The sequence below is a fragment of the Moschus berezovskii genome, chromosome 19, assembly GCF_049115385.1.
Source record: "Moschus berezovskii isolate FMDL1 chromosome 19, NW_MosBer_1.0, whole genome shotgun sequence".
In the NCBI taxonomy this organism is placed as follows: Eukaryota; Metazoa; Chordata; class Mammalia; order Artiodactyla; family Moschidae; genus Moschus; species Moschus berezovskii.
Window position 1 is genome coordinate 60434740 of NC_142478.1, and position 15122 is coordinate 60449861.

Consider the following 15122-nt stretch of genomic DNA (forward strand, 5'->3'; position numbering starts at 1 on the left):
AGTGAGTGAATCTTGAAAACATGATGCAAAGGGAAAGAAGTCAGACAAAATAGTGTATGATTCCACTTACATGTAATATCCAGAATAGGTAGATCTATAGAAACAGAAAGCAGATCAGTGGTTGTTTGAGGCTGGGAGAAGGGGACAAATGTGGAGTGACTGCTAAATGTGTACAGGATTTCCTTTTTGGGTGAGGAAAATGTTCTGAAACTAGACCGTGGTGATGGTCACCCAAAACTGTGAGTGTACCAAATGTCACTACTGGTGAATTTTATGTTGTGTATATTTTACAACAATAAAAATAAAGGAATCAGGAGCTTCCTCTGGGCTGCTACAGATAGATGCTATGCAGATTGCAGGTGCCTAGATTGAGGTAAGTCTGTAATTCAGGCCGTGCCCTGCCATACAAGCTGTGACCCTTGGTCCCCTTGCAGAGCGGATGCCTTGTTCTGATTCACACAAAGTCTCCATTTGGGCTAAAGCAGAACTTCATAGACAAGATGGCATGAGAAGTAAGCAAACTTGGTTGATGGCATCACTTTATTAAAATTTTTAATAGTCCTCAGCTGTGTACCTCTCAGCATCCACAGAGAGCCACAGTCTGCATCCTTTTCTATCCTGAGGGTGCGTGTCTGAAAATTTACAGTGCCTCATTTGGGTGCTTAATTTGTAAAACCAGCATAAATCACTGGACTAAACTGTCCTTTACCATGAGCTCAAATTATCTTGCCATCAAGAGAGTGAGCTGGTGGTTTTGCTCATGATGGAAAATTAAGAGGCAAAAGGCCAAAAGGAGAATTCTGAAACAAGTCAGTTTTCTTATGTTGGGAAAACTTCACAAGGTTAAAGGCAGGAACTTTCTGCCTGCACTCATCAAAGATATATATATATATTTTTAAAAAGCCATTTATGTTTTGGGGATCAGTGAGTTAAAACAGGACAATAGTAATCCTTTCGAAGCTACAAAAGATTTGGTCATGTCCTGAGGACTCATTTTCTGAACTTTTCCCCCTCCTTGAAGAAATCGTTAGGAAAAAAGAAAAAAAGCAATGCCCTGGGCAATTGCTTTAAGGACAAGTCAGTGGCAGTTGTTGTTTTGTTCGTTTTTCAGTTTCAGGGTCATCAACCACCCCTCTGCCTTTGAATCTGCCATTTTCCAATTTGCATCTGCATTCACAATGCAACTTAGAAAATATTGGGGGCAGGTCATCACTAACGCGCTTCCCTAAGGAAATGGCAACCCACTCCAGTGTTCTTGCCTGGAGAATCCCAGGGATGGGGGAGCCTGGTAGCTGCCGTCTATGGGGTCGCACAGAGTCGGACACGACTGAGGCAACTTAGCAGCAGCAGCAGCAGTGGCTCAGATAGTAAAGAATCCACCTGCAATGCAGCAGACCCGGATTTGATCCCTGAGTTGGGAAGATCCTCCGGAGAAGGGAATAGCAACCCACTCCAGTATTTTTACCTGGAGAATCCCATGGACAGAGGAACCTGGTGGACTACAGTTCACGGTGTCACAGAAGTCAGACACACACACACACACACATCGCTAATACAACAGGATGTGGAATGAGACTTTTCCTGTCAACCCAGAACTATAAAACTTTGAAGGTGAGGGCAGTGGGTAATGGGACTTCCTCCTTCTGTTATAAGGTGGCCAGACTGGTCCTTTGACCATCAGTAACCATCAGCCTCCAGCTAATATAAGACATGGTCAAGATTTTATCCAGAGGAGGTTTCTCCAACAGGTCTTTGTAGGGGGTGTTTTCTTCTCCCCTTTCAACCCCCAAGCCAGGAGAGGAGAGTTCAAAGGAGGATCACTCACGAGACTGGGCACACAGAGGGGGAGTGGCTGGCATTTCACTGCCCGTTTAAGGCTGCCCATGGTGAGGAGAAAGGGCAGCGGGGCAAAGGTACATCCTGCTTCTCATGGGCCAAAGAACATATCCTTAGACTTGAGTCATCCTGAAAAACTCACCGGAGAGGGCAGCCTGCCAGGCAAGGGGCCCTCAGAAAGAGAATGTAAGGTACTTCCTGGGGTATGGGTGGAAAGGGGATGTGCCAGAGATGATAGCATGTGCTTTGAGTCTCCACATGGTCCCCACGGAGGTCTCCAAAGATCCACCCACCGTGCACCCCCATGTGAAAGAACCGGCATGTAAGGACTCACCAGGACATGGTGGGGAGGATCTGACACTCAAATGAGAACTATAGCTGTTCTCACTTGTTTCATCTGAAGGTCCCTTGCACTCATTCCTCTGCTCCTGAACACCAGCAAGAGGAAATAGAGAGGAGGCAGGAAAGGACAGGCCTGCCCTAGTCTCCATTGCAGGTTCCTGAGCCATCTACTGTCATACCAGAGGGGATGGGGAAGAGGCATAAAACTGGATGTGAGAAGGAAGCTTTGGTTGGACTAGAATGGACTTCTAATATGCAAAATTGAGATCATTCTTAATGGTTGAAACTAAAAGCTATGGGATCTTATGAGGGTTTGCCAAGTTCAGCTCATTCAGTAGCCCAGCAACAATAACTTATTTCCACTATTGATGAAGCTACTCTGAGATTTTCATCATTCAGAACTCGAATGCAGTTTCTGGGGTGAAATACGATTCTTATCAGTTAGTTTCCAGGCAGGGAGCTGCTTCTAGGGGACAGAGAAGCCACAAAACTTTTGGCAGCCTTCTAAGGTTGGAGAGACAAAACTGGGAACTTGAAAGGCTAATACTGTGTAAAGCGGGAGTGGGGGACAGAAAAGTGAGCTTGATAATGGCAATTTCCTGCTTAAGACATTTGGAAAATTCTGAAACAGTGCAGGCCAAGAGGCTAAGGAGCCAAGCAAAACGTTTCTGAAAAACAGAGCAGAGTTTTCAACAGTCTTGCCATGTTATGGAGACAAGGATTAGAACCTAGGACCAGGGAGAGGGGCCTTGGTGAACACCTAAACTTCTCAGTTGGAAATACTGAAAGGCAAGGATTTAGAAGTGAGAACCAGAGTTAAATGGTGTCTTATCCAAACTGTTATACAGCCTCCATCCAGCTCAGCCTCTGATTGGATTAGGATGGTTAGTCCTCATGCCATCTGTTTTGCAGAGAAAGGATGAGCCCTCTCCAGAGTTAGACAACATCAACCCGAGACTCTAGATATTTTTTTCATACACAGTTACTGTATTGCATTCAAGAAACATTACAAGGCCTGCCAAGAGACAGGACCAAATCACTGAAAACAAAGAGAAAAATAGTCAATAGAAATAGACCCCCCTCCCCCCAGGTGACTGAGGTATTGCGTTAGACAGGGGCTTTAAGATAACCATAATTAATATTTTCAAGAAAAACAAAAGATGGAAAGAAATGAATGAAGAGAGAATTTTCCCAGAGAACTGGAGTTTGTAAATTTCATAATCCAAAAGATTGAGAATGTAGAGAACACACTTGAGCTCCTCATGGATGGGGGGGAAATTTTGAAAATGCTGATTCAACTCTATTTGAGCCATTAAACCCCATGGGCCCACAGTCCAAGAAAAAGTTTGATATCTCCAGTTGTCATTCTACATCTTAAGCAACTTCCTTTAAGGAATACATATTACCATGAGTTCTGAATCTACTCTGCTCTATAAGCCCAATCCCTGGAATGGAGCTCTGTTCATCTGGAGAAAGAGGTGCCTTTTGCCAATTATCCTAAATATAGCCTTTGGGCAATGTGTCTTGGAAGTACTATTAGTTAAGATGGTCAGGGAAATGAAGCCTTTCTGAGATGACATTTGAGTTGACACAAAGTGACAGGAGCCAATCAGGAAAGTATTGGGGGAAATGTGACCTGGGAAGAGGAGACATAGAGTACAAAGATCTCTAAGACAAGAGTATGTTTGGCAATTTAACCTGAGGATAGCAAACTTTTCTGTAAAGGGCTAGATAGTAAATATTTTAGGTGTTCCAAGTCAAACAGTATCTGCTGCAACTAAATTCTGCTGTTATAATGCAAAGGTAAAGACACACAATAAATAAATGGGTGCCAGTATTTCAATAAAACTTTATTTATGAACACTTAAATTAGAATTCCTTGTTAGTTTTCACATGACAAAATATTCTTTTGATTTTTTCTGAACCATTTAAAAAAGTAAAATTCATTCTTTAAAGAATTTTTTTTTGGAGTATCGTTGACTTACAATGTTGTGTTTGTTTCTGCTGCACAGCAAAGTGAATCAGTTATACATATACATGTATCCACTCTTTTAAAGATTCTTTCCCCATGTGGGTCATTACAGAGTATTGAGTGGAGTTCCCTGACTATAGAGTATAGGTCTTTATTAGCTGTCTATTTTGTATATGATAGTGTGTACATGTCACTCTCAGCTCCCAATTTATCCTCCCCCTCCTTTATTTCCTGGTAACCATAAGATGGTTTTCTATATCTGTAACTCTATTTCTGTTTTGTAAATGAGTTCATTTGTGCCATTTTTTAGATTCCACATATAAATGATATTATGATATTTGTCTCTGTCTGACTTACTTCACTCAGTATGACAATCTCTAGGTCTCTTCATGTAGCTGCAGATGGCCTTATTTCATCTTTTATTCTTTTTTATCTCTGAGTAATAAGCAACAGTTAGAACTGGACATGGAACAATGGACTGGCTCCAAATTGGGAAAGGAGTAGGTCAAAGCTGTACATTGTTACCCTGCTTATTTAACTTATATGCAGAGTACATCGTGCAAAATGCTGGGCTGGACAAAGCACAAGCTGGAATCAAGATTGCCGGGAGAAATATCAATAACCTCAGATATGCAGTTGACACCACCCTTATGGCAGAAAGCGAAGAGGAACTAAAGAGCCTCTTGATGAAAGTGAAAGAGGAGAGTGAAAAAACTGGCTTAAAACTCAACATTCAAAAAGCAAAGGTCATGGCATTCAGGTCCATCACTTCATGGCAAATAGATGGGGAAACAGTGACAGACTTTATTTTCTTGGGCTCCAAAATCACTGCAGACGGTGACTGCAGCCATGAAATTAAAAGATGTTTGCTCCTTGGAAGAAAAGCTATAATCAACCTAGACAGCATATTAAAAAGCAGACATTACTTTACTGACAAAATGTCCATCTAGTCAAAGCTATGGTTTTTCCAGTAGTCGTGTATGGATGTGAGAGTTGGACCATAAAGAAAGCTGAGCACCGAATTCATGCTTTTGAACTGTGGTGTTGGAGAAGACTCTTGAGAGTCCCTTGGACTGCAAGGAGATCCAACCAGTCAATCCTAAAGGAAATCAGTCCTGAATATTCATTGGAAGGACTGATGCTGAAGCTGAAACTCCAATACTAGGGCTACCTGATGCAAAGAACTGATTCACTGGAAAAGACCCTGATGCTGGGAAAGACTGAAGGCAGGAGAAGGGGACGACAGAGGATGAGATGGTGGGATGGCATCACTGACTCAATGGACATGAGTTTGAGCAAGCTTTGGGAGTTGGTGATGGACAGGGAGCCTGGCATGCTGCAGACCATGGGGTTGCAAAGAGTCTGGCACGACTGAACAACTGAACTGAACTGAATCTTCCATTGTGTATATATACCACACCACATCTTCTTTATCCATTCCTCTGTCAGGGGACATTTAGGTTGCTTCCCTGTACTGGCTATTGTAAATAGTGCTGCACCAAACATTGGGGTGATGTATCTTTTCAAATTATGCTTTTCTCCAGATGTATGCCCAGGAGTGGTGTTGCTGGATCATATGGTAGCTCTATTTTAAGTTTTTTAAGAACCTCCCCTACTGTTCTCCATAGTGGCTGCATCAACTTACATTCCCACAGTGTAGGAGGATTCCCTTCTCTTCAGACCCTCTCCAGCATTTATTGTTTGCAGGATAAAATCCATTTGTAATTCTGGGACCATAGTTTGCTGATAGAAGGTCAGTTAGGTAGTCTGGAATCAGACCATGCAGGACATGTAGGACACGGTTAACAATCAGATTAAGGCAAAGCCCCTTTCACTCTCCAAATGGAAAGTCACCCATTAGGGCGATTGAAGGCCTGGGTGTCAATTCTGGGAGGCAGTTTCCTACAGCCCAAGGGAGAGCATCAGGTTTGTTCCTTCCACCCCCCCCCCCCAACACATCATCAAGGGAGGACAAGCAAACATACACACACACACCCCACCCCCACCACACACCTACACTCACCCACCCACACCCACACCCACACCCTCTTCTAGCCAGAAAGCCAGAGAGGACGTGCCCAGGTTCACGCTGACGTTCTTCCAGCACGCACTACGGGGTTTAAAGTTGGACACACACCTGCTCCCAGCCAGAGCGCACCTGCTGAGCCGCGCGTCGGCCTCCTCTCGCGAGAGCGGTGCCGTAGTAGTGTCCCCCACCCCCGCCCGGCCACCAAATCCCTCTCCCCGCCCCCTCGCCCAGTCTCCGCGCTCCGGCACACTCCCTGCCATCTCCACCGCCCCCAGGAGCAGCTTCAGCCGCCGCGCGCGCTTTCCCCGCGCCCCCGCCCGCCGATCGCTCGCTCGCACGCACGCCCGGTAGTAATTTCACTTTGCCACGCGAGCTCCGCATCCCCTAGAAATCCCGCCCCCCGCTCCCCCTCCCCGCGCCGGGAGCCGTCCCTTTCCCCGGCCAGGTGCGCGAGCCTGCGCGCTCCACCGCCGCCTCCTCCAGCGGGTCCCTGGCGCGCCGGAGCCGGGGCCCGGCGGGGGCGGATGCGCGCACGGCGCCTCTCCACCAACCCGCTCCCCTGCAGGTCCCTCGCTCGCTCTCCATCCCTCGCCGGCGCTCCCTCGCTCCCCCCTCCCCGTGATTGACAGGCAAGATGTCGGTGTGGAGCGAGGCAGGAGCGAATGCAGCAGCCGTCACCCCCGGAGCCCGGCGGCGGCCGCAGCAGCAGCGCGAGGACGAGACAGCAGCCAGCCGCAGTCGCCGCCGCAGCCGCCGGAGCAATGCGGACAGCATCTTGAGAACGCGCTAAAGCACCCCAAACGGTGGACAATGCCGTGTCACTGCAACTGGGAGGGGGGCAAACCAGATTTTTTTTGACATAAAAGCCAGCCAGCCAAAAATATATAATTTTGTCCTTCACGGAGCCGGTGTGTAAAGAGTGAGCGCTATTTTCCTTCTCCTCCTCCTCCTCTGCCTCCTCCTCCTCCTCCCCCCCCTCCCTAAGTGTACAGACAGCATCACATCACCTGGTTTGCTTCTGAGAAACAGCATCTCTCCTTCTCAGGGACCAGAGACTCAGAGAGGGGAGACGTTCTAATGGAGTCTGCTTGACACCCCAAAATAAAATAATAAATTTTGGCTCTTGTCCCCTCCTCCCACCCCACCCCCTCAACCCTGTGTGAGATGTTGGGTTTCTTCTTCATGAGACACTGTTGAGAAGTCGCAGTGGTTGGAGAGGCGTAAGGGGTAGACTACCTCTACTCCCCCCCCACACCCCCCTTTTTTCTCTCTGGGAGGAGGAGGAGGGGAAGGGGGCTTGCAGAGCAAGCGATGGATGAGGAAAACATGACGAAAAGCGAGGAGCAGCAGCCTCTGAGTTTGCAAAAAGCCTTACAGCAGTGCGAGTTGGTCCAAAACATGATAGACCTGAGCATCTCCAACCTGGAAGGGCTTAGGACCAAATGTGCTACCTCCAACGACCTCACACAAAAAGAAATCCGGACCTTGGAGGTAGGTGTTGCCTATGGAAAAAGAAAAAAAGCAATCCTTCCTCCCTTCCCCTTTCTCCCCCACCATCCCCTTTTCCCTTGATTTTGTTTGTTGGGGGTGGGGTGGAGGGGGTGGGAGGATTGCAAGGTGGGCACGGTACGGTCTTCGATCTCCTGTGATTTATCTTGCACACCCTGCGCTTGGATGTCCCTTTACTGTACCGCTGTCGGCTGCCGCTTGGCTGGGTGGTGGGAGCAGTAGTAGTAATTGTTATTCTTTATTATTGTTCTGGCGGCTGTGGTTATCGTTCGCTTCCTCTCTGAGGAGTGAGTTCTCTTTTTTCCGCTTGTGGATTTGTTGATATGCCGCGGGGGGCTTGTGTGCAGGGTAAAGACATTAAGGCGCTGCAGAGAACCCACGTGACCTTGCGCATTCTGCAGGTGGTCAAAAGGTGGTTTTTGCTCGCGGAATGGGGCTGCCTATAAATGTAGACCTCGTCTTTCTCGGTCTCCTTCCCAGCCCGCCCACCGCCCCCTACATTTGGCTCCTTGGATTTGGTTTGTTTGTTTTCAGGGGTATACATGTCAGGAGGCAAGATGCCTGAAAAAGAATTCCCCGTTGAGCTCCCCATTTCCAGTCGCATCATTTTGATGCAGGGAGCTGTTGCAGGCCTGAAACATGTTTTGTTTTGTTTTTTTAAAGAAAAAGCCTGGATCGGCACACACAGGTGGTGTGAGAAAATACTCTGAAATCTTGGTGGGACGGTGAAAAAAAGGGCGGGGGGTCGGGAGGAGGAGTTATCTTTGGCGTGTTATAACATTCTCTCTAACAGAACTTGAGGGGGAGTTTGAAACAATTTTGTCCGTGAAGGGGGAAGGGGAGGTAGGATGGATGCAAAGTTACTCAGAAAGAAGATGGCAGAAATTATTCCTTCCCAAGGCCATCTGGTCAAAGGAAGGAGGTTTCAAGAGGTTTAGGAAATGCCTGACATCCACCTTGTTCCAAACACCTGAAGGGTTTAACTCACCTCCCTCCCTCAAACCGGCCAGTGGTACACATGGCTTGAGGCTTGATGAAATGTGGGAACTCCCATTAGCTGGCATTTGCTGAGGGTGGTGGCCATGGGGCTGGGAGCAGAGCAAAGTGGTTCTCCCCGTGCTGGAGCTGGCGTGTGCAGAGCTGGGAGGGCCCTTCGTTCCAGCCCGTGTGTTTCCAAGGCCTGCACTCCTCAGTCCAGAATGAATCTTTTAGCCCTTGTGCTCCCGTCCCAGCACGGATGAGCACCTCTCTCTGATTCACTTTCAAGTCTTCCTCCTCCGTGGTTTTAAATTTGGCCAGATGTCAGCAGGCAGGAAGGCCATCGGTTTGAAAGTGGAGTCAGTGTGTGTGTCTGTGTATATTGAATATGCTATTTGCTCCCCTAGAATGTGTCTCTGTGTGCACCTGTCGCCTGGGAAAATAACTGTCAGAAATGAAATAACGTAAGTGTCAAGGGGTAGCAGAGGCGTGGGAATTCTGTTGGGAGGCACAGGTATTTTCTTTCTCGGAGCTTTGGAGAGCCATGCAGGTTGGGACTCTGCCGATGGAAGAAAAAGTGTGGGATGCCCTGGCCCAGCCTTCCATCTCTGTCCAAGCAGTGCCTCAGAGAAGATTCTGTTCAGAACTGCATGCTGTAAATGAAGAAATAACCCAAAAGGGCCACCGGAGGTCTCTTCTGATCCTCCGAGTCTGGAGTCCCAAATGCTAGCTTGTGTATTAGCATGTAACTTTCTCTAGTTTTCTTTTCTTCTTTTCAGCGTGCTTCATCCTCTGAGAGCTCTGTGGCTCATGGTGATTGTTGCAGTGGGCCACTGATTCCATTGCTTCTTTTCTGCATAGAGGTTTTCTTTTTAAACTGGGAGAGGTAGGCATTGGTATGGTGGGAGGTGGCAGTTACTGGGATTGCATCTGTTTGTTTCCTAATCCCAGTATGCTGCAGAGCGTGCCAACTACTTCATTTATATTGCCCAAGAAAGGGTCTTGAGCAATTATGCCAATTTAGGCTTCCTAGTTCTCCAGGGCTAGGGTGGGGCCCCTGAGGAGGGCTGGTGCCTTAGGTCTAGACAAGTCCTGCCAAACCTCACATAGGTTTTGGATCCACAGTTGTTGTTTTTGAATCTCAGAAGTTGTCAAATTTTATATATCAAAACCACCTGGGGGAACTTATTATAAATGCCCATTCTCAGCCTTTAACCCCAGAGATTCTAATTCAGTTGGGATTGGAGGGGGCCCAGTAAGCTGTGTTTAATAAACAGTCAGGTATTTCTGTTGCATGCTTTCCTACTGACACCATGGAAAGACTAAATAGGAGATAGAGGCCATATTTCAGCTATTTGATGATGACCTCTCTCTGCTCACAAGCACTAGAGAAAGCAGTAAATTGAACAGACCATTCCTGAAATTCTTGCCTATACCCCTGTGGAAACAAAAATGTACGACATGGCCTTAGCCTCCAAGAAGCGTACTTTATGATGAGAGAGACGAGAGTAATAACGTACGTGTGAGATAATGATTAAGTTCAACAGTAAGTGATGTGGGAGACTGCATCTGCATCCATTAAGAATGTGTTCAGCTGCGTGAAACGGAAAATCCAACCGGCGTGGTTAAGCAAATAATGGTTTCTTTTTCTCAAGTAGCAAGAAGTCTGGAGGTATATAGCTGCTTGAGTTGGCTCAGTGACTTAACATCAGGACTGATGTCTTTGTGAATTCTCATGGCCTCTATCTTACAGTTTCAAGATGGCTGCTGAAGCTTTCACCATTACACCCAGGTTCAAGGCAGGGAAGAGGGGGACCAGGTGAGTGGGAGGGAATAAAGGCTTCATATCTTTGTTTGGCTTCCATAAGACACCTCCCCTCCCTACCCCACAACTGTTGTTTTGGTATGCCTTCTTGGCCAGAACTGGGTCAAATCACTCGTCCAAGCTGCAAGGCAATGGGACCACTGTTATGACTGGTTTAGGTGGTTGCAGTCCATTGCCTGGTTTAACCTGTTGCTACTCTGTATAAAACCAGGGTTATGCTAGCATGGAAGAGAGCTAGAAGGGATATTGGGTGGACAGCCAGCCATGCCGGCCACAGTACATTATCAGAAGGCACTCTGACAGAGAAGAAAGGTCATGAGCTTTGGAGTTTGTCTTGTGTTCTTGCTTTTCCACTTTCTTTATCTTGGCCTAGTGATTTAAGTTTTCTGATCCATGGTTTCATTTTTGGCAAAATAGCAGTGGAAAAATAACATTACCTACCTCAGAGGTGGTTGTGAGGATGAAAAGAGATGGCATTTTCAAGGGTCTAACACTGTCTGTAGCTCAATGCTTGCTCCTTTGATGGTGATGATGATCATCACGTGGTGTGGAGTAGATGACATGGAAGGGAACAGCTCAGACTAGAGGGACAGCAGATGGAGCTCGAGCAGCATTTCCAAAGTATGTTTTGTGGAACCCTAGTTCTGTGGAATGTCAGCATTATTCATTTTTTTCAACAAGTGCTGAATTCCAGGCACTGTACTAGATTATGGTGGTCAACAGGTATTCTGTAGACCAAATAAACCCCATAGTTTACTCACTGGGGCAAGGCTGAGTTCAGCAAAAGAGATAGGCATCTTGACTGCAGGACTTCTCAGAGCCTTTAATATGCTATTTTTGTACATTGTGACTCCAAGGAAGGTGAACATCTGCAGACGTCTTTTTCCAAAGATGTCTTTTGGGCTTGATGTTCCATAGAATTCACCCAGGGAAACACGGGGCAGAGTGGTTAGGGAAGCATTCTTGGTTAAAGAGCTGCGACTCTGAGTGGAGTGAAGGATGGAGAGGGTTTAAATTGCAGCGGGCCAGGGGAGCTTTCTGGGCCAGAACAACGAACGATAGAGGCACTGTCCTGCCTTCAAGGGGCAGCTTCCAGACAGGTTGGCCCAGAATGGTGAGTACCTGGGAGAGTGTCGCAGGAAATGAATTCAGGTCACAAACTCTTGGGGTCTGCCTCAGGACCGGGAAGTCAGACCAACAAAGTTTTTATCTCTTTGAGGGAGGAGGTAGAAATCTCCAAAGGTTTTGGAGTGAATACAATTAAAAAGTTGCTTAAAGGTTAGTCTGATGTCAGGAGAGACTAACAGGAGGGACCAGCAGGCTTTTTCTGTGAAGGGACGGATAGTAAGTTGTGAAGGCTTTGTGAGCCGTGTGGTTTTCATCGCGACCACTCAGCTCTGCTGCTGTAGCTTGCAGCAGCCACGGACAATCAGAAATAAACGAGTTCTTATAAAAATTCACCTAGGGACCTTGAATCTTGAATTTGATATAATTTTGCCATGTCATGAAATATTAGTTTCCTTATAATTTTTTTGGACATTAAAAATGTATTATTAGGTTTCAGGTCAAGCCTTACAAAAATGGGTGGTGGGTCAGATTTGGCCCATGGGCTGTGGTTTGCTGAGCCTTGATCTTTATGGTAGATGGGATGAGAAAGAACCTGGAGGCGCAGAGACCATCTGAAAGATGACTGAGTGGCCCTAGGACGGGTGGGCAATGGCCAGGTGTGGGTGGTCCTGACTTGGGTTCTATTTTGGTTAAATTATTAGAGAAGGGAGATATCAGGGATTGAGTTGGGGGATAAGTAAGTAACAGAATCTCCTTATACAGCATGGGTATTCTAGCCATCACTTGTCAATTACTTGTTTTTAATCTGTTCTATCTCAATTATTAATAATGGTTAGAGAGACTATACCTAGACTTAATTATGTTTGGGAAACTGGACCTCAGACAATATCCCATTATTTTCAGTGATTCTGTGGGTTGGGATCGGCCGGGCAGTTCTTCTGCTGGTCTGGCCTGGACTTACCATGTGGCCACATTCAGCTGGCAGATGCGCTGGCTGCTGAGAGAGCCAAGCCTTTCCCTGCATATGGCCTCTCCAGTGGGATCACCTGGCTTTCTTACATGGTCCCAGTATTTGAAGAAGGTCATGGCGAAAGTTGAAAGGGTCTTGAGATTCAGAAGTCACACAATGTCACTTTCATTGCCTTTTATGTGTTGGCACAAGTCACATGCCAGCCTGAATTTAGATGTTGGGCAAAGAGATGCTGTCACTAAGTGGGAGGAGCTGCAAAGCCCCTCTGGCCATATTTAATTCCTGACAGGTATAGATACTTAGTGAACACTCCCCGTGTGCCCACAGCTGTTTTAGGCAGTAGAAACACAATGGTGAATAAGACAGGTGAGGCCCCTGCTCTCACGGTGCTTACATTTATGGGTGAATGTCAAGGTGGGGTTGGGGCAGACAGACAGTAAACAAGTGGACAGAGAATCTCAGTTATGTATTAGTTGGGTAAAGCTATATGGGCCCCCAAAGGTGGAGTGGCTCCAGTAGAGTATAAGTCTTACTCTTGCTCTCTTGGTTGGTGGATGTTTCCCTCATGGTCCAGGCCCCATCCGTTCTGCAACATTGTCGTTTGTTTGCATCCAGAAAGGGGCGAGAGTGTGGAGAAAACAGAGCCTCTTAAAAGCCTCCCCCCGAACGTGCCCTCATCAGTTCTGTTCGCATTCTCTTGGGTAGAATTTAGTCACAACATTGCCAACAAGATGGTGAAGTGGACCCAAACTGGCTGAAGACCTGGTGGTCTCTGCCACAGCTAATGAGAAGCTAGCGTAATAGTTATCTACTGCTCTAAAACTAGCCAACCCAGGACTTCGTGGTTTAAAACAACAGTTATGCATCTGCTCACAAGTCTGCAGTTGGGACTGGACTCAGCCAGCCAGTTCTGCTGATCTTGCCTGGGCCACTTGTGTAGTTGTGGTTATCTGGTGGGTCCATTGAGACTGAATGGTCCAGTGTGGACTCACGTGGCTGGTGGTTGGCTGAGGCACCCCTTTTCTCTTCCACATGGCCTTTCCAGCAGGACACTCCAGATTCCTTCCTTCCTTCCTTCTATTCTGTCTCCTTAAAATTGAAGTACAGTTGATTTATAGTGTCATCTAGGTTTCTTACATGGTGGCAACAGCAAGTTTTCCCAGAAGGCAGGCTCTAATTCATAGCCCGTTTTCAGCCTCTGCTTCTGTAACCTTTGCTAATATCCCACTGGCCAAAGCAAATTATGTAGTTGAGCCCATGGTCTGTGTGGGAGTTAGTATTCAAGGGTATGGATTCTGGCAGGTGTGGTTCTTTGGGGACCAGCAAACAATCTGATATAACTGAACCACATGGAAAAATTCCCAAATAAACCCAAAAGAACATAGGAAAGAGAGAGAGGGGAATGGGATGATCAGCAAAGGCCCCCCGCTTGGGGAGGTTTCACAGATGGGAGGGAGCAAGACATGAAATATCTGGGGAGTGTACAAGGCAGAGGGAACAGCAGGTACAGAGTTCTTGGGTGGGATACATTCCACATATTATGCGAACAGCACGGGGACCACTGTATTTGGAGCAGAGTGAGTGGGGAAGGGATGAGGGACACAGTGGGAGGAAGACACGGGGCCCTGGTCATGGAGGCCTTGGCTAAGATACTTGGATTTTGTTCTAACTGTGAAAAGGGTGGGGGACTGACTTATTTAAAAGGTCCTTTTGATTGCTGCAGGGAAAATAGTTGATAGGGGCGTAAGACTGGGAGCAGGGAAACAAACTGGGAGGCTGGTGTGGGAGTCACAGCCAGGAATGATGGTCCTTTTGACTCAAGTGATGATGGGGAGATGGAGCAAGTAGCTGGACTCAGAAGTTCACGGGCGTGAGAGGTGCTCATGAATCATGTGAGGAGCGAAGGAAAATAAAGAACTGAGGGTTATTCCTAGGTGTTTGGCCTAAGAACTAAGTGAATGGCAGTATCATTATTTGAAGTGTGAAGACTGGGGGTGCATCAGATTGGGCTTGACGATTCAGTCCTGTTTAGACATTTAATGTTTGTGAAGTAGACAGTTGGGTATGTGAGCCTGGAGATTTGAGGAAGGCTGGATATATAAAGTTCACTTAATATGTCAGGAATATCTTTTCATCTTATTAAACAATATTTTTAATGGTTGTGTAGTGTTATATGAATATACCAAAATTTATTTAACTTATTTAATGTAATTCTGTCAGTTGTATATGTTTACCATTTTCTACTATTATAAATAATACTGTGGTAGACATCCTCGTGGCCTGTAGTAATGCTTGTCTTTGATTTCTTGAAGTAGAATTGCTAGATCTGGCAATATGCAAAGTTTCTGGACTTTTGATAGGTCTTGCCAAATTGCCTTTTACTTACAGTGTGGGAAAGGACCTGCTTTTCCATATCCTTAGTCTGGATTTATGTTTTGTTTTGATTTTTGGTTGCCTGTATTTTGATGACCAAGAGCTTGGGTTTAGGGAGGCAGTTGTCTTAGGCCAGAATTTCATCTTTCCTGTTTCTGGTTGAGAAGGCCCTGGAACCTGCGTAGACGAGAGGAACACGTGGTTTTCCCCAGACAGTGGC

The 15122-nt window shown here is 46.5% G+C and overlaps 1 protein-coding gene across 1 annotated transcript in view; it reads left to right on the top strand.

Annotated features, from left to right (window-relative positions):
- The first annotated feature begins 7490 nt into the window (after nucleotides 1–7490).
- The window catches only part of KSR2 (kinase suppressor of ras 2), a 427400-nt gene continuing 419768 nt past the window's right edge, over nucleotides 7491–15122 (top strand). The window contains exon 1 of the mRNA XM_088827840.1: nucleotides 7491–7670. Coding sequence (XP_088683966.1) covers nucleotides 7491–7670 — 180 coding nt within the window. The remainder of the gene's footprint in view (nucleotides 7671–15122) is intronic.